This window comes from Tachysurus vachellii, chromosome 25 (genome assembly GCF_030014155.1).
Source record: "Tachysurus vachellii isolate PV-2020 chromosome 25, HZAU_Pvac_v1, whole genome shotgun sequence".
Classification (NCBI taxonomy): Eukaryota; Metazoa; Chordata; class Actinopteri; order Siluriformes; family Bagridae; genus Tachysurus; species Tachysurus vachellii.
In genome coordinates this window covers 13,902,331-13,928,267 of record NC_083484.1, presented here as the reverse complement: position 1 = coordinate 13,928,267, position 25,937 = coordinate 13,902,331, and the positions used below count along the sequence as shown (strand labels likewise).

The window sequence follows — 25,937 nt, the reverse complement described above, 5'->3', positions numbered from 1 at the left end:
ATCACATCATTACATCATTAATGGTGATTTTTTTTGTTTGTTTATTTATTTATGTATTTTTATTTGCATATTAACAATTTTCATCTAATTATCATTCATGCTTCCAGCTTACACGTAAAGGAAAGAAAGCTCAGCCGTATGTCTTGTTTATGCTGACTCCACATTATGCAGGTTCATTTTATGGCACAAAAGTGATAGGTGCTTAGCTAAAAGCTAGCTATTTTTAGTCTTAAGGGAAATCAGCACCAAAGGCGAACATGACTGCACCCGATTACTTTTCTTTCTTCATAAACGAGGCTAATTGTTGTGGCTCGGTGCGAGGTTGCATTAAGGTGAGCTAGTTTAGCGTTTCCGCTGCGGAGTCTCCGAGTTTGCTGCAGGCTTCTTGTAAACGGACATACTCAGCAGTTTTGATACACACGCCTCACCTTCTGGAGGAGAAAAGGTGAAAAGAACTGGAAGGAAAGAAAAAGAAAAGATTGAGGACATGTTGGTATTTCTGAGCAACCGGACTGCAGAGATAAGAGACGGACGCCAAAACAGCACACCTTGACGTCTGTCAATCATCCCAATCTCCTACCAGGCTATCAAATCTACCTTCTGTTAGCCTCGCCAACTTTCCACCATCTCATCCATGAAGAAGCGATGAAACACTTTTTATTACCCAAAAGCCTAAAGACACTTCTAAGCCTCCTGATATGACACACACAAACAGATACACATGTGTGTGACAAGAACATATCAGCCCAAACAGACCTACGCTTGTCAGAGATAAGAATCGTGTGTCGTACAAAAGATCAGCTCTGTCCATCACGCATTTCATAGCAAACACACTGGAGATGCTTTCACAGATATGGAAGATCTTTGATCCATAAATGTTGCACATCTGTCTCTTTTACAATCTAGCCATGTCTCCTGAGGTGAGACCGAACAGAAAATATTTACCCAATAAATATGATAAAAAGTGACACGAGCCAAAAATGGCACTTGGGTGCTGTGTTCGAGAAGGTAAATCTATCCATTATCTTGACCTCATTCCTGATTTCAATCAGAATTGCTGATCTGTCGAGAGAGGTCCTAGAGTGTTGGATTCCATTTTACCCGACACTTGGGTCTGGTTAAAAAAAAACAAAAAAAAAACGCATCGTGTCATAAGAAAATGAAGAAAATGTTGTCTTCTTAACAGGCGCCGGATTCCACTTTTCATCTTTTCTCTTCATGTCTTCTGTCTTCTCAGCACTGACGGAATAACAAATCGGTGCTCACGTGAAGAAAGCCGTCGTCTACTTTTTAAAAAAAAAAACATGCATCTGATGTCATTTTTTTTTTCCCCCTGCCTTCTCGCCTCCGAGCTTGAAATGACTGCCAGAGTTGACGAAGTGGCAGGAGAGAGATATTTAATAACTTAAGAGAATAAGTGAATAGTGTTGTAGCCAGGGCTCGTACAGGATAAACAACAGCAAAAGCAAAATAATCGTCTCCAGCTCAGTGGCTGTGCTAATAATCCGCTGGCTTAATCTTCAATTAACAGGCACGCAAATCTGTGACAGGGAAATGCACGCGTGGCTTTATGAATTAAGCCTTTAGTTGTCCTGCAGTGGACTGTGGGCTTGTCAACTGGCAGGTGGGAATGAAATCAAATCCTGAGTGGAGTTGGTGGTTAATGGCACTATTCTTCTGACACGTAGCGTACCTCGAGCTTTCAGTAGTATAAAAACAAAGCGTGGACGCCATGCAGAGACAGATAGCTTTATAAATCAGACGGTTGAATGACTCAGACTATTTTACCAAAAGACCCTCAGAGAGATTTCTCCCTCTCTCTCATTAGCGTGCTTTCCGTCTCCCTTGTATCATGCTAGCTAATAAGCAAACTTAGGAGGGGAAATAATCATACCGATAAGGGGAAAGTTATTTGTGGAGTTATAAAGGCGGAGCTAGTTTACACGAGCGCAAACCCTTTTTGTGTGAAATTAGCATTATCGTAGTGTGATTTGACACGAGGTTTACTGTTGTGTCGTGAATTCATAAAGAACGGGTTTAAGAAGAAAGAGTACGAGACGTAAACATCTTTATATTGAAAAATTTGTACTGTGGTTAAAGATTTTCATGCTAATTTGTTAGTTGTACTGTATTTTGATGAATCCTGTGAGAAGTTAGTGTTTATTTATCACTACAGTATAAATCTTAGATCACATGTTATACAGTACTTAAACTATACTTCAACTTGTTTTACATTCAGCGCATCCATAAAATAAAAATACATCAATGTAATTCAAGTTTTTAATCAGTTTTTTCTACAGAGACTGTTCTGGAAAACATGTTACTCATATATTACATTAGTAAAGCTCCTCATTAGCATGTTTTAACTGGCCCTTATTGACTTGCCATCTTAATTTCCCCTTGGTTAATGTCCTGTTACCATCGTAAAGGCAATCTTATGCTTTATTAGCTCTGGTGAATTTCGTTACACGAGCCCATGGAGATCCAATTGCGATCTGATGCAATTTCCCTTTAGAAACTGCAACAAAACGATGGGTCAAGCAGTTTGTACATGTGAATAGGATGTAGCAAATTAGACTTTAGAAAAAGGCTCTGTTCACATAGTTTATTACAACACAATCCAAATTACAAGTCATTAATCAGAGTAATGGAACTAATCATCAAAATGATGGGGTAATCTGAAGAAAAGCTGAACAAGCAGTAGCAAAAAAAAAACACACAAATAGGGAAATCATAACTCCATACTTACACAAGACTAAAGATTGGCAAGACTTTGTGAAGTGGAATTGAACCCCCATGCTTCATATAATGCAAAAAAGAAAGTGAACAATTGCTTAGAAGTCTGGAGTTAGTGACCTCTGCTGGCAGGGAGGGGGACTGTCCTGTGTTGGTGTCACACAACACCAGGACAGTGCTTAATATTGTTCTTATGAAATGTTAAAAACTCCATTTGTTTATGACAAATGACAAGCAGCTACAAGTAGAATTCAAATGAGTTATACCAGCTGGATATGGTAGATTAGTGGTTGAGGTGTCGGGCCACTGAGCAGAGTGTCGTGAGCTTGAATTCTAGGTCCTCCACAGATGGGCCCCTAAGCAAGGTCCTTAACCCTCCGTTGAATAACATTAGTTGCTCTGAATTAGGGTGTCTGCCAAATGCTGGAAATGTGGCATGCTGTAGGTCGAATATGAGAGTGTGTGAGGGACATATTCAAATCTATCTGGTTTTAAGAACTAAAACAGCAAGTATTGAGAGTCAAAGTGAGGAAACTTACCTCATGACTGAGTTTCCTAAATTATTGCCAACTGGTAACGTGAACTTTATATTAAACACATAACCTGAGTCTATTGGGAAACTTGGCCTTGAATTAAATCTTCAAAATACTCAAACTCATCAAGTGTATTGAACTGGAGAGTCTACATAGGAAGTTAGTTAAATTGATAGTGTTCCGACATTCAGAAAGATAGCGCTTGGATCCGAATGATTGCTTGAAGCAGTTCTTTAAAGTTCATTTAAAAAGCTGGTCCAAGACAAAATATCATTTTTTGCATTGTTGTTCTGCTTCTGCATGGTTTAACAAGCAACAACAAATCGTAGTGATTACCCATCATGGCAACAGGTAACAAGAACAGGAAATATTGACCATATAAGGAAAATAGGAAAGGGGGAAAAACGTCCAAAAAAGCAATACGGAGGTCACATAGAGGTCATACACAAGCAGGATTTAGAACATTTCAGCAGTCTAAGAATACTGACTTTAGCGTAGCATAAGGCATGGTTAATTAGCATGTAACAAATTTTAATCAGAGCAGCCATTCTTGGAAAAAGTAACTCCCTGGGGCATCTTGAGATTATTTAGCAGATAAAGGAATTTGTTGCACAAAAATGCTTCTTAAACAAAGAAAGAGGAGATCGTCTTGCCTCGCTGTGCCAAATTAGCATAAGTTTAAAACTTTAAGATTTACTTATAACCTTAAATCACAATTCTCCAAATTCACTCAATCACTCAAACAATCAAACAAGATGTCCCCATGAGACTAACTATTTTTTTGCTAGAACTTTCCCCGATCCCACTTTGAATTAAAAAAATCCCAATACTACTTAAGAGAAATAATCTACAGCACCACTAGCCTGCTGCTTCACTCTCTTGCTGTGCCCTTTCATATCTATCCACTCTGTCAAATTCTTGTAATAAACGTCAAACTCACAATCCAGCCTCGTTAGCGAAGTGCTGTAGCTCATTTCTGAGCTAAATGACACTACATCTACTGAACATTATTCATTTTGGCAATGTTTCACGCCGGCCACAGTCCAAACATTTCGATCACGCAGCTAAATAAACCATCAATTAAGCCTATTGAGTTTAAATAAACCCATTTGATCAAACATGCTAACAGTGATTGAGAGTCAGCAGCCGCTAATTAGCACGATCTCACTGGGAGTGTGCTAATTCATTATTAGCAACAGGAACACATTAGGCTCAGCTGTTCCTTTAGCGTCCTACTGGCTGGCACGAATGTGACATTTGACCCTTTGTCGTTTTTGTGTCGGCTTGCAGCTGGACGCACGTACGAGGGAGAGTTTCTGGACATCACGGAGATCAAACGACATCAAGCTGAAGAGTTTGTGTGCATCACAAACAACGGTGTGGCTCCACCGGATACACGCCGCGTTAAAGTCACAGTGAATTGTAAGTATAGTATCACAAACACACATACACACACACAAATTATTGGGAAAAATAAATAGAAAACAGTTTTTCACTGCGTTATGTCCTTTTTAACTTTCACATCACATACAGTACTCATGACAACATTAATGCTAAAAATAATATTTAGCCTACATATGGCACTCAATAAACTGTTCTTTATGCTGTTCTGTTTTTTAAAATCATTTTATCACACATCTTTACTTAGTAAAAACAAATGAATTATTTGATCACTGCAACTCTGATATAAAATCTGTTGGCTTTCAGTGTAATACTTGTGTTTTTCCCTTTGTCGGATAACCTTACAAAGAATTTTTAGTGGTTGAAGATAATGCCTTCAGATTTTAGATCTTTATAAACAAGCACCTGAGGCATCTCAGAGAGCAGAAATGGGTTTGATATCATTTATTTGAATGTTTATGTGAAAAAATATAACCTTTTTTAGGACATTTTCTATGAAATATTTGCCCCTAGTAAGCTAGGTAAAAACAGAAATACTTAAACTACAAAGCCCTACTGTAAGTGTCTACTTTCTCAGGAGCTTCATATTACCCACCATGGTGGAGAAGGACATGACATAACATTCAAGGACAAGACATTCAATGGTAAACAGGGACACAACAAAACAGGAGCAAACTCCATTTTTTGACCAACATCAGATCGAGCAAAAAAATTAAAAATCTTTAACTCACTGAAATAGCAATGGATCCCACCAGTCAGAAGGTTGGTCTATCATCAGTTCTAGGTCTTTCCCAGCGTGATCAAATCATCAATTCATCATCCAGCCCACCAGTCAAGTAAAAGCTCTAGTGTGTGGCTCAGTCTCTTCTTATGCATGTCTGAAAATCCAATTAACTAGAATAAAAGCATCAACTAATGCAGTATAAGCCAAAAGTATAATAAGGTAATGATGTGCATTAATGCAGACTATGAAAACCTTTAGTATTCTGAGAGGAGTGGTTTTACTCACACCGAACATACTGTAAAGTAAATTATCGTGCCTCGTAAAAAATAGTTCCTATCACCTGTAAGACCACGATCTCGGTTTGTCTGTGTAACAATTGACAGAATTTGAATAAAAGTAGTGAAGCGCTGGGGTGATCTGCAGCATTGAGAAATCTATGGACCATGTGGAGCATGTTAGGTTTAATCATACAAACTGTAGAGATTGACGGAAACGATCTTCTTCTCGTACATCTTTTTTGGCTTTTCTTTGGAGAGGGTCTTGAGAGACGAAACATCAAGTGAAGAAACCAGCAAAGAATTTGGAACATTGCATTGACAGACGCAGTGAGCAAATTTGGTCTCTGGGTGGGAAAGAGGGCGTAATGTCTCCACCCTGTCAATCATAATGACATCAGCCATTCATGGGTGTCTGTGAGATCATGTACAGTATGCAGAAGAGGCTAGTGAGTGTTTTCGTGTGAGTGTGTTAACTGATCCAGTGATAGAGGTTTTAAGATATGTCACTGGCTTTCGAAAAATATCTCGTTTTAAGAAAATGGTGGCTCAAGTGGTTAAGACTCTGGGTTGTTGATCAGGGTTCAAGCCCCAGCACTGACAAAGCTGCCACTTTTGGGCCCTTGAGCAAGGCCCTTAACCCTCTCTGCTCTAGTGGTGCTGTATCATGGTACCCTGTGCTCTGACCCCAACCTCCGAAATTGGGATATGTGAAGAAAGAATTTCACTGTGCTGTAATGTAGATGTGATAAAATAAAGGCTTCTATTCTATTCAAAGGAAGCACATGCTAGCCTTCATCCTTCCTGTATGATTACTGGTAGGTGACCCAGTTGGGAAGAAAATGGGGAAAATCTAATAGCTTCGATGCATAATCTGCTTGTTTCAGGTTAACAATTAATTTCCAACTCTGCATTAGGATTGCATTGTCACACAAAAACAGCCAACACATGCCTCTTACATTAGCTGTCAAACATAATATCCGTAATATCTTCTACAGCACAGCTCAGGCTTGCTGATTTAGTTTTATTAGATAAAAAATAACAGAAGCAAGCCAACGTAATTAGCCCTGGGGTGGAATCATAAAAACACTCTTCTACCTACTGTAGCCACAAAATTTCGTTATTTTTTCTTTTTTATTAGCATGATCAGATTACAAGATTGGAAAACCTCTTCGAGATTATAGAACAATTCCACTAAATATCCGCTCTTCCTCCAGATCCACCCATGATCACAGACGTAAAGAATATGCCAGCTCAAGTCGGGAAGACGGCCATCTTGCGCTGCGAGGCTATGGCTGTCCCCACCGCATCCTTCGAGTGGTACAGGGATGACCGGAGGTAACTATCTTTGCCTGTCTAGGAAAACATAAAAGTTTTAAGTTGTCGCTTTAATCCTGCTGGAATCTCTTGACAATTGTGTAATGTGATTTAAAATATTCGATTTATCTTAACTGTATCTCTAAATCTCTATTTATATATTTTATATCTCCACAATGTTGTGTGTGTGTGTGTGTGTGTGTGTGTGTTAGTGTGTGTATGTGGGAGTTTAAGAGACAGAGGGAATGGGACAGTGACTAACACTCTCTCTTTCAGATCTACAGCACCAGTCATTTTTCATTACTTTTCTTATCACTTGTAGGTGTGCAAGGTTTCTATATTTTATTTTTTTTATTTTTTTTATTTTTTTGGTTTTGTTTTTTTTCCACCAGCTGTCAAAGCGGCTCTGCTGTGCCACCTATAAAATTGAACAAGTGAAGGAATTATTATGGTTTTCTCCACAAGATTTCTTTCACATACTGTATGGTGCCAGTCATGCTGAACCTTTGCTATTCCACAAACCCTAAATTCAAGACACCATGAATGCTACGCTTTTAGATTCGTTTTATATCTATGGTCTGATATCCACGAAATATTCAACAGGAGTAGAAAGTGTTGCCTCAAATAGGACGCAAAGCGGATCTGATCAACATAATACAAAGAAGTGCAAAAATATCATACTGTAATTTATTAACTCTTACTTTTAGCTTCTGAACTTTAACATGTGTCTAGGACTGGGTTCCCCAACCACTGGGCCAAAGACCAATATCGGGTTGTGGTTTGTAATTTCATTATTATTTTATTTCCATTTCATTGACTATCACAGGGGAGTGGCACGGTGGCTTAGTGGTTAGCACATTCTCCTCACACCTCCAGGGTTGGGGGTTCGATTCCCACCTCCGCCTTGTGTGTGTGGAGTTTGCATGTTCTCCCTGTGCCTCGGGGGTTTCCTCCGGGTACTCCGGTTTCCTCCACCGGTCCAAAGACATGCATGGTAGGTTGATTGGCATCTCTGGAAAATTGTCCGTAGTGTGTGATTGTGTGAGTGAATGAGAGTGTGTGTGTGTGCCCTGCGATGGGTTGGCACTCCGTCCAGGGTGTATCCTGCCTTGATGCCCGATGACGCCTGAGATAGGCACAGGATCCCCGTGACCTGAGGTAGTTCGGATAAGCGGTAGAAAATGAGTGAGTGAGTGAGTGACTATTACAGTCTGCAAGGTGTTTTATTTTGAAAAACGATCACTTCCTCTTTCCCGGACTTGTCTCATTCATTAATAAGTAAAAGATCTAATGTTTCTGGACAGCTTCCTTCAAAAGGTGTTAAAAAACCCAATCATAAGACAGCATACCTTATTAAATTACGGATTCATGTGTATATGTGGTGACCGATATGGCTATCCAACGAGGCCATTGAAAAAAGTGCAAAATATACAATGTATTAATGACATTTACATTATAGATATAGAAATTAAATGACATACTGTATATTAAGTGCCAGTCTGTGGAAAAATTAGCTTGAAACCAAAACCAGGCTGTGGTGCAGAGAAGGCTTGGGGCTGCTAGTCTAGAAAACTAGTGAGACTAAAAAGTGTTGGATTTTGTGTTTTGTGAAAACTCTTGATTGTTTTTTTACTTTGTTATCCGGCAGACTGATGGAGAGCGACAACACGCTGAGGATTAAAAACGAGAAGACGCGTTCCCTGCTGCTTTTTACCAACGTCACCGAGAAACACTTTGGCAACTACACCTGCTTCGCCTCCAACCGCTTAGGGGCCTCCAACGCCAGCATGCTTCTGTTCCGTGAGTACACACAGACGATTGTGAAGCTTCTTGCTAGCAAATACTTAGGAATTTCTAAATCCACAAAGGAGAAGTGTCAAGAGTACGTAAACACCCTTGGGGAAAACAACATGCACGTATGCGATTGTGTTCTGAGTGCTCTTCCTGTGCTCACTAAGGATTGTGTTCACACAAAGACGATGGCTTTAATATCACTTCTAGACGTTTTTTGCATTACAAAAAAAAAGAAAAAAACTAAAATGCTGTCTCTTGCTGTCCCCGGATACTTTCGAGCCCTCGTTTTTTTTCTTGTCTTGCCATTCTTTTACCCGTTTATTTCTCCCGATCCCTCCATTTGCAGGGCCGTTATGCTCTCTGTCGTTTATCGTCCTCCCATTTTCGCTCCGTTCTTTCCTGCTCTGCCACAAAGCCATGATTTCTCTCCCTCCATCCTTCTCTCTCGCCTTCCTTTTCTCGCATTACCGCCCCCAGTGAGTGATTTCCCTCGCTCCCTCCTTCGCTCCTGCCACACTACTGCACATTACCATTGTAAGTGAGTCCTCCATCTCTCGCCCCGTCTCTTTCCTCTCTCCCTCCCCATATACACCCCCCACCCCCACCCCCTCTCCTATTATCTGCACGAGTTTCACCTCAGTGAGTCACTCGCTGTCATTCTCATACATCTTTCGGCTGATTCGTGCCGTCGCTTCCGCCCTCGGCTCTGCTTTTTAGCTCCTCGTCTTTACGTCCTTCATATTTAAAGAAATAAGAGACACTACTTTAAAGAAATGGAAAAAAAATAAATCTTCTCATGCCAGAAAAGATTATGAGTAGTCAAGTTCAACAAGCACACGATGGAGAGGAGATGGAATTAGATAGTTTGGGTTGGTTTTTCTGTCTCAAAATAAATGGAAGTTAGACACAAAATTAGCCACATTAGCTAGCCACAGTAGCTTTTTTTTTGAAAAACTGAATACATAATTATATAGTTCTTGTTGATGGAAACTGTTTCTAACACAAAAACATTGTCATTATGCAAACAGCTAACTAGATACTGTAGGAATGCTAGTTTGCTAGTCATTGTGCTAGCATGGCAACTGAAAACTAGCATTTTTTTTTTGCTAGTTTTTTTGACCCTTTTTCTGTCTTTTTTTATCAGTTCAACAGAAATATGATTTTTATTAATCAACAAAATGTATAAAAGCTAACCATTTAAACAATGTTATCTTGAGTTCCTGCAGAACATTCTAGCTAGCAGTGCAGCTATTTTCCAGACTTTTGTACATTTTTTTTAAACCTTCAAGTAAAAATCTTGACTTTTTTAAAATGTTGTTTGGACAAACCAATAACCAGTACATTTGTGTAAGTAAAACTGAGCGTAAATATGTTCCAAATACATGGTTAATATCCCTTCATCGTTTCTAGCTCATGTCATGTTTTTTTGCAATGTCACTTCCTGTCTTTTCAGGGCCGGGGGCAGTGTACGGTGGAAACGCATCGCTAAACACCCGTATATCAGGACTCGTCTTCTGGCTCAGCCTCACCATGTCCGTCCTGCTGAAGGTCTAATACGCCGCCACCTCGGAAAGGAGTCTTTAAATGACGAACCCATCACTGTGAATAAAAAAAAATTATGCATTAACCCAGGAGCCATCTCTTGCATCCTATTGATATAATCATCACCTTCCCCTCCTTCCCCTTCCCTTGCCTGCCTTTCCTTACTCATCTCATTCCCACCCTTCTTTGGCGACCACTGGCCACTGCCTCTCCCACTTCTCAAGCGAAGGTCACCTTTTCGATGTTCATAGCTGTTGTGGTGATGATTGTTAAAAAAAATATATAGAATAATAATAATAGAAAAAGGAAAAAAAAAAAATGCTAAAGCGTGAAGGTGCTGAGCGGAGCGCGTCTTTGTCTCATGTGTGCACGTGCTGGATCATGGTTGTATATTTGTGAATGCTGTCACATTAATGGTGTTTATGAGAAATGTGATATATAAGATGATGATGATGGTCAGGTGACCCTGTAAACAAGCTGTGGCTGTTCACCAGCAGGCCACGCCTCAGTGGCCTTCGCTCTCTCGGATCAGATCAGAGCAACAGATTTTTTTTCTGTGAATGATGTCAAATTTCATCAAGGGTCAACATTAGCATGGGGGGAGGAGAAAACGGATTTGCTCCGCCCCACTTTTTTGCATTAGCTGAAGGTTTTGACCCAGGGAAAAGCATGTGATCCCTGTCTGGCCTTCCAGTCCTTGCTCAGTCTCATCACGTTACTACATCACCACATTCCCTCACATTACATTCACCCTCAGTGTAAATATAAATGCAGTAGAGGCCACACCATAAGTCCATACTCAATTCTATACGAATACATTTCCCATCAGCCTCTCTGTTTCAGGCTTTTTTGGCTTGGAGGTTATGTTTCTGGTGTCTCCTGCCCCCTCACCAATCCCCCACCCCTGAAACCGTCGATCACTCCTCCTTGTCGCTTGTTGATAGCATGTACTGGTTAGAGCTGTTCCTGTTGTGCCGTCCATCCGAGTCCTCACCCCTCGTCCCTCTCTATAGCCCCCGCACTGTGTACATTTATTCTGCAAGGTTAAATGCTAATTGCTTTTTTTTTTTTTTTTGGTGTTAATAATGATGATGATCATGATGATGATAATAAGTATTTGAAATTGATATGATCATAATAACGTGAGAAAAAAAATAATCCCAGAGCCATGTGTGCGAAAATATTTTGTACTTTGCTCTGAAAAAAATCCTAATAATAATAATAATAATAATAATAATAAGTTTTTTTTTCAAAGTGTTGTGCTCTATTTTGCCATGAAAAGCTTTTTAAAAACAAAACAAACAAACAAAAAAAATGATGAGCCTGAGCGCAGCAAAACTCTGCTATAAATTAGCCCCCCTTTGTTATGCTAGCATGCCACGATGCTAGAGTTGTTTAAAAAGATAAGAGTTATGACAAAACGTAGCGTTTTGCTGCACTCACAAAGGGAGCAATCAATGAAATGAAATGTAATATAATTTGTACCGTGTATGTATCCAAACGTTTCTTTTTAAAGGCTCTGTACTGTATCGAATGTATGCTAACTTGTATGCTGTCCCATCGTTTTTGCTGTAACATTTGTCAGCCATCTTGACGTGACAACCAAAAAACTCTAGGCATATCTCAAAAATCCTGTGTGCTCACCCTCTTCATTCGTTCGTTCGTTCGTTCGTTCATTTCTTTCCTTCCTCCAGCCGTTTTCGAGAGGGAGCCAAATTAGTGGGAAATAGAGACGTAATTAGCGAGCGGATCGCTAAGCGAGGGTGCCGTCGCTCTTCTCCTCATCCCTCCATCTGCTGAGGAGCAGAGCTCATAAATCAAGCTCAATCCAGGCGCTGACAGGGACCCTCTTCAAGGACGACAGTGTCTCGGTGGTGACTAATTAACCGCCACTTAAAGGCACGTAGCGAAGACACTTCGACCATGTGCTCGGCGGCGCATGGCTTACCGAGTTCTAGTTTCCGCACGCGTATGCCGTATGCAATCTCTTACATTCATGGACAAAATAAAAGGCAAGGTTATGAGCAGGATCATTCAGTCACGTAAGTGCTGTATATAGCATGTTTTGACATCGTTGTGTCCCCATAGCTAATTTTGTCAAAATCAGCAATAACCAAACTAAAACATACATGTAAAGAAATATCTAATTGGCGTAATCTGTTAAATGTTGACCGGAGTGCCATGCTAATCTAATCCTGAAAGTGTTGTGTGATAAATTTAATCTCATGTGTGTGATGGAAGGAGCTCGGACAGCGGTGTTTAAAGGTTGACCAGGCTTATATGCATCTCCATACCTCTTCCATATCTCTCTCTCTCTCTCTCTCTCTCTCTCTCTCTCTCACTCTCTCTCTCTTTCTATCTATCTATGGTGTACAAATCTGTACTGTATAGCCACAATTGCGACACACTCTTGCATGTTTTGAGATCCCATCCTAAATTTTCTAATTTGGGTTCAATTTAAAGCACAAACCGGTCCCAGTGCTATTTTTTCTCTGTATCTGTCTGTCTTTGTCCCTCTTTTATTGTTCACGACTGCGCCGCCCGTGTAAAGCTCAATGATCCATGGCGAAAATATCTGTGCTCATGTTTTCTCCTGAACAATAAGTAAACAAAAAAAAAAAAAAAAAAAAAAATAGATAACAAGTATGTCATGTTTCTCAATGTGGGTTATAAAAAAAAAAAAAAAGCATGTCAATGTTTGTTATGGGTGGATTTTCCTTTTAAGAAAAAAAAGTATGAATATGAAAAGAGTGTGTGTGGGAAAGGTTGGCTTTAAAATACAGAAGATTGAAGTGTGATTTGATTTGAGCTCCCCTGTAGAGATGAGTGATTGTGGGTAACCTGGAGGTCTGGTCTGGGGCGTGAAGAGAGGCATGAGAGGCAGGAAGGGTGAGATGGGCTGCCGCTGACCGGACACTGAACTCTCTCTGTACGCATGCGATTAACTGGAAGACAGCAGCTACAAATCAGCTTGAGGATCCATTTTTTATAAAGGCAGATTGTGTGTATTGATCTTTCCTGCCGCTACACTCTGCTGCTTGTGTCCACACATTTAAAATGTGCTTCAATGCTAATGTCCTACTAGTGTCCACTGAGACTGATGGATAGTACATGTGTTAGTAAGAGGCCTCTAATTGCTCCACAAATGCTGCAATTATTTTTTTTCGCCACATGGTTGCTCAGAAGATATCCAATCAGGGAGCTTTTAGGCATCCAATCAGGTGGCATGTAAGCCTGGATTTACACGTGGCCAATCAGGTGGCACCTACGATTACAAATGCCCAATCAAGTGCATCTTTAGCTTATACATGTCTAATCAGGAGACACCTGAGCTTTTAGATATCCAATGATGAGGCAGATTATGTGTTTCCATTGAAGAAGCCCCTGAGAATACAAGAGACCAATTAAGCACTACTTTAGCTTATAAGCAGCCAATCAGGAGGTCCTTGAGCTTCCAGACATCCAATCAGTTACCTTATGTTACAGGTCTCCAATCAGGAGTAACCTTATCTTATAGGCGTCCAATCAGGAGTTATCTTATCTTATAGGCGTCCACTAAGAAATTACCTTATCATATAGGTGTCCAATCCGGAGTTACCTTATCTAAGAGGCATCCAATCAGGAGTTACCTTATCTAACAGGCATCCAATCAGGAGTTACCTTATCTTACACACGTCCAATCACAAGATACCTGATCATATGTCCATTCAGAAAGCACTTGGACATCAGCTGCAAGACCTTGGAGAAGTTTGCATTTCTTTTTTTTTAACTTTAAAGGTAATTTGAATAACTCTGATGTCATTATTTTCCGTTTTCATCCATTTTTTCCCCCAAAAGTGGGAACGAACCGTAATTAACTGGGAGCAAAAACAAAAATGTAACCATCATTAGCTATTCTAGTATGAAATCATTCACTGGAATCTATAATGAGCTGATAACATCATTACAATAAACAACAGCAACAATTTATTATACTGGACCTACATACAGCCTCTAAACAAAAGGAATGAACCACTGGGGGTTTTTTTTTGTTCTGATGTTAGGGAGATTACATCAGGGTTGGAATCGATTCGAACAATGTTACGAAAATGTTAAAATATGTTAAAAAGATTTGCTCCGAGCAAGACAAATTGATTTCTGAGGCTTCGAAGTGAGATAGAATTCAATTAAAGTACAGATCTGAGAGGCTGAAGGTTACGAGTATTGCTTAAGGGTGTCATTGGGGCCTTATTGACAGTAACAGGATTTGAACTCACGACCTGATGCTTTACTGTGGACAAGTGGATTCATTGATTTATATGATTTAGACCAAAACATAAAAAAAAAAAAGATAGATAGATAGATAGATAGATAGATAGATAGATAGATAGATAGATAGATAGACCGACCCAATAATATATCATTTAATTTTCTGATGCATTTCTAATGCTTCTATTGTAATTCTTCAGAGGACACGATAGAGAATGATGTGTTTTACCGGTTTAAGTAAAAAAATTAAATAAGGCTTAAACGGAAATGTTGTGAGAAGTGTCGGCGCCTATGGATACCATGTATCTTAAAGTAAAGATGAGATCTCTGTGAGCTAGAATTGGACAAGACGTGAAAAAAGCATCAGCGGGCTTTTGTTGTTGTTGTGGCTGTTGATTTTAAGAAATAGCATAACTTCGTTTCTTTTCAGAGATAAGATTATTTGTTGTCACGGGCAGATGATGCTGATGGAATAAAGAGAAAGGGAAAGATTAAAAAAAAATAAATAAACAAGGAAAGAATCATTTGATAAACAGAACTATAGAATTGATGGGCAGATACACGGACAGACAGACAGACAGACAGACAGACAGACAGACAGACAGACAGACAGACAGATAGATAGATAGATAGATAGATAGATAGATAGATAGATAGATAGATAGATAGATAGATAAACAAGGAAAGAATAATTTAAGAATTAGAACAATGGAATTGATGGAAAGATACATGGAGGGATGTACAGTATGGATCAGTTATAGTTAAGCTAGATAGATAGATAGATAGATAGATAGATAGATAGATAGATAGATAGATAGACAGACAGACAGACAGACAGGTTGGTTAAGACACAGGAGATTATAAGACTCTAACCTACACCAGGCTTCATCTACTGGCAAAAAATGTCCAGCTCAAACTAAGAATTCAGAAATAGTGTAGCAGAGCCAATCAGTGTATTGACTGCGGTTTAGTGAGAAACAATTGCTGATGTGAATTGTTGCAGCCAATCACATGCATTTATGTAAATAACTCCGTAGAAGACTGTTCATCAAGAAAAGAAAATGTTTGAAATGACGGAAATGGTTTGATAGATTTGTCCATTCACTTTTTTCTGTCTGGTCTGATTAGTGATTCGTAAAGATGGATTGTTAAAAAAAAAAAAAAAAAAAAAAAAAAAAAAATTTAAAGTTGTAGAAGATGGAGTGTGTGTGTTTTTATTCTCCACTCAAAATATATTTCAAAACAGCATTTAGTCAGATGTTGCGTTAGCCACTTTGTTGTGTTTTGATTTTCAGCAGGAACCTGAACGATTAAGCGTTAAAAATCAATTGCTTGTAAACTATTAAAGAATAAACAAAACTTTCATTTTTTCCCAAACCCTGAAACATTATATGGACATTGACAGAGCAAAGTTAATGCATGAAAAGACTTCGCAATGCCAAATTGACACAGGGTATTCATAGTAATCAAGGATTAACACAACAAAGGATAACAAACCTAGGAAAGGGCAGGGGGTGAATCAGGAATAAATAGAAATCAAAACAAATTTGAAAAGATGGCATTTAGGACATGAAAAGGAAGCTTTTACAAAAGCTACGGTATTTCTGCTACTTGACAAACTTGTTCTAAAAAATAAATGAATCAATAAATAAATAAAAGTGCGTCTATGAAAATCTTAGCGTCTGTTTTTGAAAAGGTTTTTGGATGAGAGAATTACAATTGTAAAGATTCATAGCTGCACAAAGCAAAGAAAGAAACATCAAACACATCTCGGATGCAATGGGGCGTGGATATAAATGCGTAAATTTGAGTTCTTTTTAAACTCCATTTAATGTTTAATTAACCTGCTAATTATCGAGCCTTTGTGTGCATAAGGTTTTTACGCAACAGGTGCCGCCTGTCAGTCACATGCAGCTGTATCGATAACACTCCACTAATTATCTGAGCATAATTCAGTAGGTGTATTAAATGAGACTTAGCCGAGGCAGTGCGTTTCCCTGCAAACGAAAAAAAAGGAGGTGTAAGAAGCAACGCCACTGTGCACAAACAAGCCCATCACTCTGAATGTCAGCGGAGTGTGTCGCTCACCCACTGCAAGCTGAAATTTCTGTCAGTCAAATGGGTGAACACAGGCTGCAGTATAGCACTCTCGGTAGTGTTGGGATTGAAAGCGCTTGATGTAATGTCAGACGTTCACAGGTTAACAGGGACCGGGTCGGTCAGTGAGTCAAGCCCATCTCCGTCTCTTTGTGCCCTTTGCCTCTGCTTATTCTCCTCCACTCCTCGTCCTCTTCCTCTCCTATGGAAACGAGATGAAATGCCGTGTGCACCTCCGGCTCTCCATTCTGATGTTTCTGTCGTTTTATTGTGTGTGTTTGGATGTGTGTGTGTGTGTGTTAACACGCATGTGAGAGTGTGTGTTCTCTGACCTTGATTGATCATGACCTACTTCACATTCCAGTTCTCAACACAGTTCATTGTTTTCTATACATCATCAACAAAAAGATGGAAAATCCAGAGCATTGTCTTCCACCTTCGACAAATCTTGTGCTGTGTTCCAAGTCATGTTTCAGAATTTTGTCTGGTTTTGTCATTTTTATTGTGTCTGGGTTTTGTTTTGTTTGGTATTTTTTTTTTGTTTTTGTTTTTCAAAGTCCATAAAGGAGAGAATAAAGTGAAGGGATTAAGAAGGGGAGAAAAATAAAACTGAATTTTGTTTTTAACATAATCTGATGCTTGTCTTGTCGTTTTCCTTCACGCTCGTGTGTCGTGGTTAGTCATACACAGGAAGAACACCGCTTGAGCAAGAAGCTGTTTCTTCAGAAAAGATTTCACAGATGTTTGGCGACAATTTTGCAATTTTGTCAAAGCGCATCGTTTTGTTCATCACGTACGCAGAGTGATATGAATACAGATATTGGCAAGGACTGTGTGTGGACATTCAGATCAAGTGCAAACTAACCTTCATGACTCAACAATGTAATGTAATGGCCATGAAAAAAATTATTCATTTAAAAGATTGAATACACACCTGGAGTTGAATGTATTCTTAGTTAGTAAAATGTCTAGGATTTAAAAACAAATTGAGTTTCAAGAACTCTTAGGATTCTTTGGTGAGGAAAAATACACATACAAGTAGGACAAATCTTCCAGTCAAAGGCTTCTGTCGGAACTTAGAGCCCGCCTCCAAGCTGACATATCACAATGATTGGTGATTTATACTTGTAGCTATAGTTGTTTTATCATTTACTTTAACCAAATCTTATAATTATACTACAATTAATAATGCTGGAATAGTGAGAAAACTCCTCGGACCTGGATGAGAATGAGCAAAAACTTCTTTATTGCAGTCAGTCAGTCATCCATTCCATTGAGCTCAAGGAAAACAAAAATCCCTAAGTCAAAAAAAACAAATGAAAAACCCAAAAGAGCATTCACAGGTAACCAAAAATTTCTAAAAATCAAAAGAATAAACAAGCTGCAGCATCAAAAGATGGCTTAGCCGTCCAAAAAGAACTACTCTCCCCACGAAAAAGAACTGAACTTTCCAGTGAAATTTCCCCTCAATATATACCCTGGCGCCTCTAGGCGCCTCCCCTCTTAATCTGCATACTTTCAAGCAGACTTTTTTCTTTTTTTAAAGATTCAAGTATGCTTCGTGTTTCTGAGAATCCATCCAACCCAACCATTAATCCAATATTCATTACTTCATCTTCAGGAACCTATTCATCCTGGTCAGGGATGAGGTAGATCAAGCCTATCAAAGAAGCGTTAGGTACATAGTACATCATTGATGAAATTCCAGTCCATGACAGAGACCCAATTTATTCGTTCACACCTTGGGAAAATTTAATGTAGCCCATCTACTGTACCTACCAGGAGAAGTGAGAGGAACCCAGAGGAAGCTCCACAGAATTCCAAACAGACAATAGATGCCAACATTCCATTCCTAGCTATTATATTATTATCAAGGTTGTTCACAGGTTTTCTCACACTACTAAACCCTTTCTGTGTGACTTTACTCACACAGAAACCCAACCGGTGAGCTGCCACTGTCCCCATGACTAATGGATATTAGAGTAAGTCAGCCTTCCTTCCACATGCCAAATAGTTTCCTGACATCAAAGTGTCCAGTAATGCTCAAAATTGACCTTGCAAACTGTGACTTTTGGTTAGTAAGACACATCTGAACTTCATTCATTCATTCATTCATTTTCTACCGCTTATCCGAACTACCTCGGGTCACGGGGAGCCTGTGCATCTCAGGCGTCATCGGGCATCAAGGCAGGATACACCCTGGACGGAGTGCCAACCCATCACAGGGCACACACACACACTCTCATTCACTCACACACTACAGACAATTTTCCAGAGATGCCAATCAACCTACCATGCATGTCTTTGGACCGGGGGAGGAGAACATGCAAACTCCACACACACATCTGAACTTAATGTACAGAAATCCTAACTAGTGAGCTACTACTTTCCCCCATGACTAAAGGTTATCAGACGGTGCGAGCCTTCCTGTCACTTATTAAATGGCCAAAAAAGCCAAAAAAAAAAAAAACAACAGAGGGTTCATCCAGTGTTACCCTTTGGGTTTTTTCTTTGGGGGTGGTGGTGGTGGTGGTGGGGATTACATAACGCTCTTGGACATAATGTTCTGTTTTCGTTAACAAAGTCAGTGCAGTTCCTGAAATGTTCAGGGACCTTTAAAACACAAGATGCTTATATAACACCTGAAAAGGAACCTTCACCAAAGCTTGCTTTTATGAACTATTATTTTGTAACTATGAGCTATAATTTCAGGAACATTTTGTTCTCTTATGGAAAGTTCACCAAAGTTCACTTTCAGGTTGTTTTTTTTTGTTTGTTTTTTGCATACAAACATTACAGTCAGTCTGCTGGGCAAAACATTTACAGTACATAAAAATTACGTTCGATAGACTACCATATGTTTCAAATATTTCACAGGGAATGTGGAATGCAGTAAATATTCTGTACTGCCCTGCTGAAAAATCCAGCATAAACCAGCATGAATTCCATGCTGGTCCAGGCTGGTTTTACTGGTTCATGCTGGTATAGTGCTGGTATAATGCTGGTATAGCTGGGTGGCCAGCATAGTCATGGTGTTATCAAGCAAAACGGGGCTGGTGTAGCCGGTTTTAATTACTTAAACAAGACAGTGGTTTTATATATATGTGTGTGTGTGTGTGTGTGTATATATATATATATATATATATATATATATATATATATATATATATATATATATATATATATATATATATAGATCGATAGATAGATAGATATATGTATGTGTGTCTACCTATACATATAGATAGATAGATAGATAGATAGATAGATAGATAGATAGATAGATAGATAGATAAAGGAAGCCATGTAAATGATAGGAATATCCAGAATGTTTTATTAAAAAGTGAATTACAATTCTCTAGAAAATTGTCTTGGTCTTTATTTAACTATGAATATGCACTAAGAAATGTGATATGTAACAAATGGGTTTTTTTGTGGTCTTGCTGGGATTATACTAACATCCAAAAGACAACATATATTGACCAGCACACCAGCATCCCAGGCTGTTCGGCCAGCACACCATCATCCCAGGCTGGTCGACCATCACACCAGCATCCCAGGCTGGTTGACCATCACACCAGCATCCCAGGCTGTTCAGCCAGCACACCAGAAACCAGCACCTAATGCTGTACCAGCATACCACCATCCCAAGCTGGTCCCAGCATGCAAAACATACCTTATGCTGGACCAGCAATGCTGGTTTTTTTTAGCAGGGTGATGACACACAGTCAGTCTTATCATAGTTACAAGTTTGTACCAGGATGAACTTCCATGGAATCATCCGGGGTTATTGCAAGGTTTCCAAGAGGTATGAATTAGATAAAGGTTCCCGAAACGTTCTTTAAACCGTTGTAATTCAAAAGTTATGGGAACATTAGGGGGCGGTTCTTTGAACCGTAATGCACAAAAAAACTCGGTCATGATATTTCTGTAGAAAAATCTTGACTGAATAACAAAGCAGAAACTAAATAAGATCATTTCTGGCTTTAAAGGTTAGAAAGCTATTAGTGCTCAGATCCCAGAAGCCAAAACAACAGAAACACGCATCTTCAAATGGTATTATTCTTATCACCATTAACATTACCATTAACGTTGCTTTTTTACAAACAGTCCCGATACAAGATACTCATTTAGAGAGGTTAAAATTTGTTTTGTCGTTGTGTAGTCCAAGTTCAGAGACAGGACACAAATCCTGTTGACTCTGCTGTGTGTTCGATTTGAAATGAAAGGGCAGGCTGCCAACTGTAATTACGAATGATCACATGGCACGAATCACAGAGGAATTACAGTGATTTTTATACACGGCCCTCTTTATTTCGGGGAACCAAAAGTAATTGGCTGCCTCATTGTTTCTTGGGCAGCTGGGTGTGGGTGTGGTGAAGCTAACAAAAGGTCTCTAGCTGATTGTGGATGGATCTGGAGGCTGCTGCTAAACAACACGTGGACCATAGCAGTGTGATGAAATGAGATGAAGAGAATCATGAGACTGAGATACTGTATGTGAGAGAAATAAAGCAAGAACTAATAGAACTTAGTAAGGAAAAGAACATGTAGCAAAATGCTACACCTTTTTTAAAGGGTCATCAGCCACAAATTCCTTTCACTGTCTGTTTAATAAGGACATTTGGAGGTTTGTACCTTGAGACAGACAATAAAACTTATTAATGGCACAACCCCAATGCAATTAAACACTTGGCTATCGTGCTGAAACGATGCTGGGTCTGGATTGACACGCTCTTCATTTTTTATATTTTTGTGGGTTTTTTTTTAATGGCTTCTTCTTGTATGTCTGTAACTGCGGATTTGCATTTTCTCCAAGTACCGAGTTTATGTGTTTTCAAAATGAATTCATACAGATTGAGATCCACAGCTACAGTTTTGACCAGTGGCGTAACCATGAATTAATTTCAGTTAGAGAGGAGAAAATATAAATAAATACATAAAACAACTGCATGATCTGTACAATTACATTGACAAGTGTGATGCATTAATGTTTTTTTTTCCTGGATGCCAGACAGTAGTAGGAGTAGTGATGGCATTTAGAACGTGTTATTTAATCACGTAAAGCATGTTCTACTGTCAATCTCACCGTATTAATAATGTCTCCACTGGTAGTAGGAAGAAATGATGTTTTAATCTGATAAAACCAGAGATACTCTTCTATTTTTTATTGCTGCATTAAACCTCCGCCGGCTGTCAGCTTGATATCCGTGAGCTCAGAGTGTACCTAACTATAAGAGAAAGAAAAAAATGCTTAGACTAGTTAATCCTGTTTATAGCAGCTGGTAAGCAACAACATAAAATTATACAACAAGGGCTGTGTTTGTCTGATATCAGATGTATAATTATTTGACTCCCAGTCAGTCTCAATATAGTTACATGTCTGTACCAGGATGAACCTCTTCTGAACCATCTAGGGTTAGTACAAGGTTCCGGAATATTCGCTAAACCAATGTATTTCAAAGGTTATGGGAACATTAGGGGGAGTTTCTTTGAACCGTAATGCACAAAGAAACATGGGCATGATATTTCTGTAAAAAGAAAACTTTACTAACCCTGAATAACAAAGCAGAAACTAAAAAAAAAGGTCATGTCTGGCTTTAAAGGGTAGAAAGCTCTTAGTACTCAAGCTACTGGAGCCTAATATCTGCTTTAATATAACCCAAGCTAACAATGAATAGTTTCCAGAATGTTCCCAAAATGTTTCCAGAAGCCAAAGCTACAACTTTGTTATAGCTCATAAAGCTATTAGTACCCAAGTGTGATCACTGGACAGAGTGGTTCCTGCCCTAATAACCCTGTGTATTAACGCTCCTATTTTTATTCTAGATGCAATAACAACTCTGTAGAGTCAAATGGGGCAGCGAACATTCTGCCCTATGTTTCTCTGCAAAATCTCAATAGGCAACCAAATGAATAGAGCAAAAATAAAATAAACGACCTGATACTCTATATCGTCGCTGTCGGGCGGAAACCTTGTATGTCTAAATTTGGTCAATTTCATATTTTTTCACATATCGATGCTATTGGTCAGTCCCCACGTGGGTCTGTTATTTTTACAAGTTATTAACCAATCTAAAGTCTTGAAAATAGCTTGAGCGCAAATCTCATAACTCCATTGGACACCTCAACTGTCCACCTCTTCCTCACTCCGCGGGAGAGCTTCGCGGCATATTTCTCCTTAATAAGAGTCACAACGAATCAACACGTCTTCTGAGGTAAATGTCTTCAAAACACTGGGCTCAAAGAAAAAAAAATCTTGACCCCCGCTAGTTCTGGTGCTCGTCTGAGGACAGGAATTTAGCGCAAGACAATCCACTGCAACTCGGACTAAACCCTGTGCACTGCAGATAAGGTACGGCGTTTTTTTAATTTCCTGAAAAATAACGGTTTTGGAGATATGAGGATTCCGCCTGACAGCGACGATATGCATGTCATGTTAACCACCAACAAATAAACATTTAGATCAGATCAAAATACAGAAATTAGGAAATTACCCCTAGCTATGCTTCTAAATATTGATGTAATTGTTCCATAAGCTTGTCCTAAGCATATTGTTTGCCCGTGAACGCAAGCCAGAGTTCAATACATGGAAAACATACCGGATTATACACGACAACTCACCTTGGACCATCCCAATAACTTCCACAAGCACCTTTACATTCCTCGGTTGTGGTGTTCATCCCCGCTGCCTTAGATAATCACTTTCCATCTCGGTTGAATGAACCGTGAGCAAAGCAGACGGCCTTGTATCTAATGAGGTAGTCTTTAAGAGAAATAAAGTGCAGTCGGACATGTCCTCCCAAAGGATGCAGCTCATCCTGCCAGTAATACCTCTGGACCGTGGAGAAGCGGTGACATTTCAGGTAGTGCTGCTAGGAAACGTCCAGAAACAACATCCTAAGATCAGATTTTGACAGAGTCACCTGATGGTGAGACATTTTGCTTGGCGATCTCTTGAGATCACCGAATATGATCACAATAAACGCGTGACCTATTCAAGTATCTTGCCTCTTTATCTATTAGATAGTAAAAAGGTATTATTTGGTTTGTCTGTATTGTATAAGTTGTACTATGAGGTGAACATGTTTCTATTAAGAGGGTGAAGATTAGCTGGGAAAAAGGTTAGCTAGAGATAATCATATTGTATTACATAATGTCTGTAAACTCTATTTCATTGTGACGTGTTTATTAATCCCGCTCAGGGAAATGCGGATGTAGAGTCTGTCCCAGGAACATTGGACACTTTAAAGCTTTAAAATATTAAGGGATGTATAAAAGACTTCAGGGTGAAAAAAAAAAAACAACAAAAAAAGGCAATTGAACAGAAATTCATCAACACTGACATTTATTTACTGATTACTTAATCTAATTATTATAAATTATATATTATTATATTACATCGCGAAGACTGAAGACATCTTAGCCTTTGAAATCTTTGATAGCTCTGAAGCACTATCCCTGGAGACCCTTTCCATAAATATAAAATAAATTCCTTAAAGAAAAATGTACCATATCAACAGATACTTTTTTAATGTAGGACATTAGCCAGAGAAATAATAATGTATTGGAATGGCATTTAAGCTGCTGTTATATAAAAGAACAAGCAGCACCTTCAGACCAATCAGAATCGAGAGTTCAACAATGTTATGGTAATTCATTCATTCATTCATTCATTCATTCAATCTCAGGCGTCATTGGGCATCAAGGCAGGATACACCCTGGACGAAGTGCCAACCCATCACTGGGCACACACACACACACTCTCATTCACTCACACAATCACACACTACGAACAATTTCCCAGAGATGCCAATCAACCTACCATGCATGTCTTTGGACCGGGGGAGGAAACCGCAGTACCCGGAGGAAACCCCCGAGGCACGGGGAGAACATGCAAACTCCACACACACAAGGTGGAGGCGGGAATCGAACCCCCAACCCTGGAGGTGTGAGGCGAATGTGCTAACCACTAAGCCACCGTGCCCCCTCAATGGATTAATTTTTCAATTAAATTCAGTTTGTTTGTATAGCGCTTTTAGCCATTCACATTGTCTCAAAGCAGTCTTACAGAAGCAGAAAAAAGAAAAACAGAAAAAATGTTAAAATGAAGGTACTATTTATCTCTAACATCTATCCCTATCTTTAAAGAGCAAGACTGAGGCGAAGGTGTCGAGGAAAAACTCCCTGAGATGATATGAGGAAGAAGCCTTGAGAGGAACCAGACTCAGAAGGGAACCTCATTTGCATGACACTTGACAGGAAATACTATAAATGTAAATAATGTCCTTTCACAATAGTTTATATTTGTGCAACCGAGAGCTCCTGAGGAAGTAATGGGTCAGCGCATATAATATGACATTAGCAAGGGATCGATAAGTAACACATCGTAATATGTCGTTTTCTTTTAACCAATCCAGAAATGGCTCCAGAACACTGAAATAGTGTCTGAGGAAAGGCAGTGACTGTAAATATGTGTTCTAGTCTGAGCTTTTTGAGAAATCCTCCAATCCGAAGAGCATTTGCTCTCTCTGCTGGCATTGAGGGGTAAAGTGAGGATAGCTGCTGCGTCTCCTGTAGAGAAGTCGAGGAGGGCGTGTGAGTGTTTGTGTGAGTGTTTGTGTGTGTGTGTGTGTGTGTGTGTGTGTGTGTGTGTGTGTGTGTGTGTGTGTGTGTGTGTGTGTGTGAAGATTCTCACTGAAGGTAAAAGTGGAAAATAAAAGTGGAAACAAAAACCGTGAAACAAGAACAGACGGATATCTAGACTGACTATCTACATATAGGACATACTGTAAGAAGGTCTACTGTATAATTATGTGGTAGCTCAGTGGTTAAGGGGATGTGGTAGCTCAATGGTTAAGGCGTTCAACTACTGATCTGATCAGGTCATTGGTTCGAATCCCAGGTCCACCAAGTTGCCACTGCAGGGCCCCTGAGCAAGGCCCTTAACCCTCAATTGCTCAGGTGTATAAACTGTATAAACACTCTGGATAAGAGTGTCTGCTAAATGCTCTAAATGTAAATGTATTTATATAAATGTACAGCAAATTATACAATATGATGCCAAAGGAATAGTACAGGAAAAAATGAGATGTGACCAGAGATCGTTTCCCTAAATCTATTTAGGCCAACTTGATTCTGTTTCAAGTTTATTAACACATACAAATGACAATACGTTTTATTTATTAACCTTATAATGAACAATTAAAGAGTTACTAAAGAAATGTAAAAAAAAAAAAAAAAAAGAAAGAGTTTTCAATCTATTTATTA

At 39.2% G+C, this 25,937-nt stretch overlaps 1 protein-coding gene across 1 annotated transcript in view; it reads left to right on the top strand.

Annotated features, from left to right (window-relative positions):
* The window catches only part of iglon5 (IgLON family member 5), a 153,744-nt gene extending 136,446 nt beyond the window's left edge, over positions 1-17,298 (top strand). The window contains exons 5-8 of the mRNA XM_060861770.1: positions 4,560-4,691; positions 6,887-7,007; positions 8,635-8,786; positions 10,234-17,298. Coding sequence (XP_060717753.1) covers positions 4,560-4,691; positions 6,887-7,007; positions 8,635-8,786; positions 10,234-10,334 — 506 coding nt within the window. The 3' untranslated portion in view covers positions 10,335-17,298. The remainder of the gene's footprint in view (positions 1-4,559; positions 4,692-6,886; positions 7,008-8,634; positions 8,787-10,233) is intronic.
* The last annotated feature ends 8,639 nt before the right edge of the window (positions 17,299-25,937 follow it).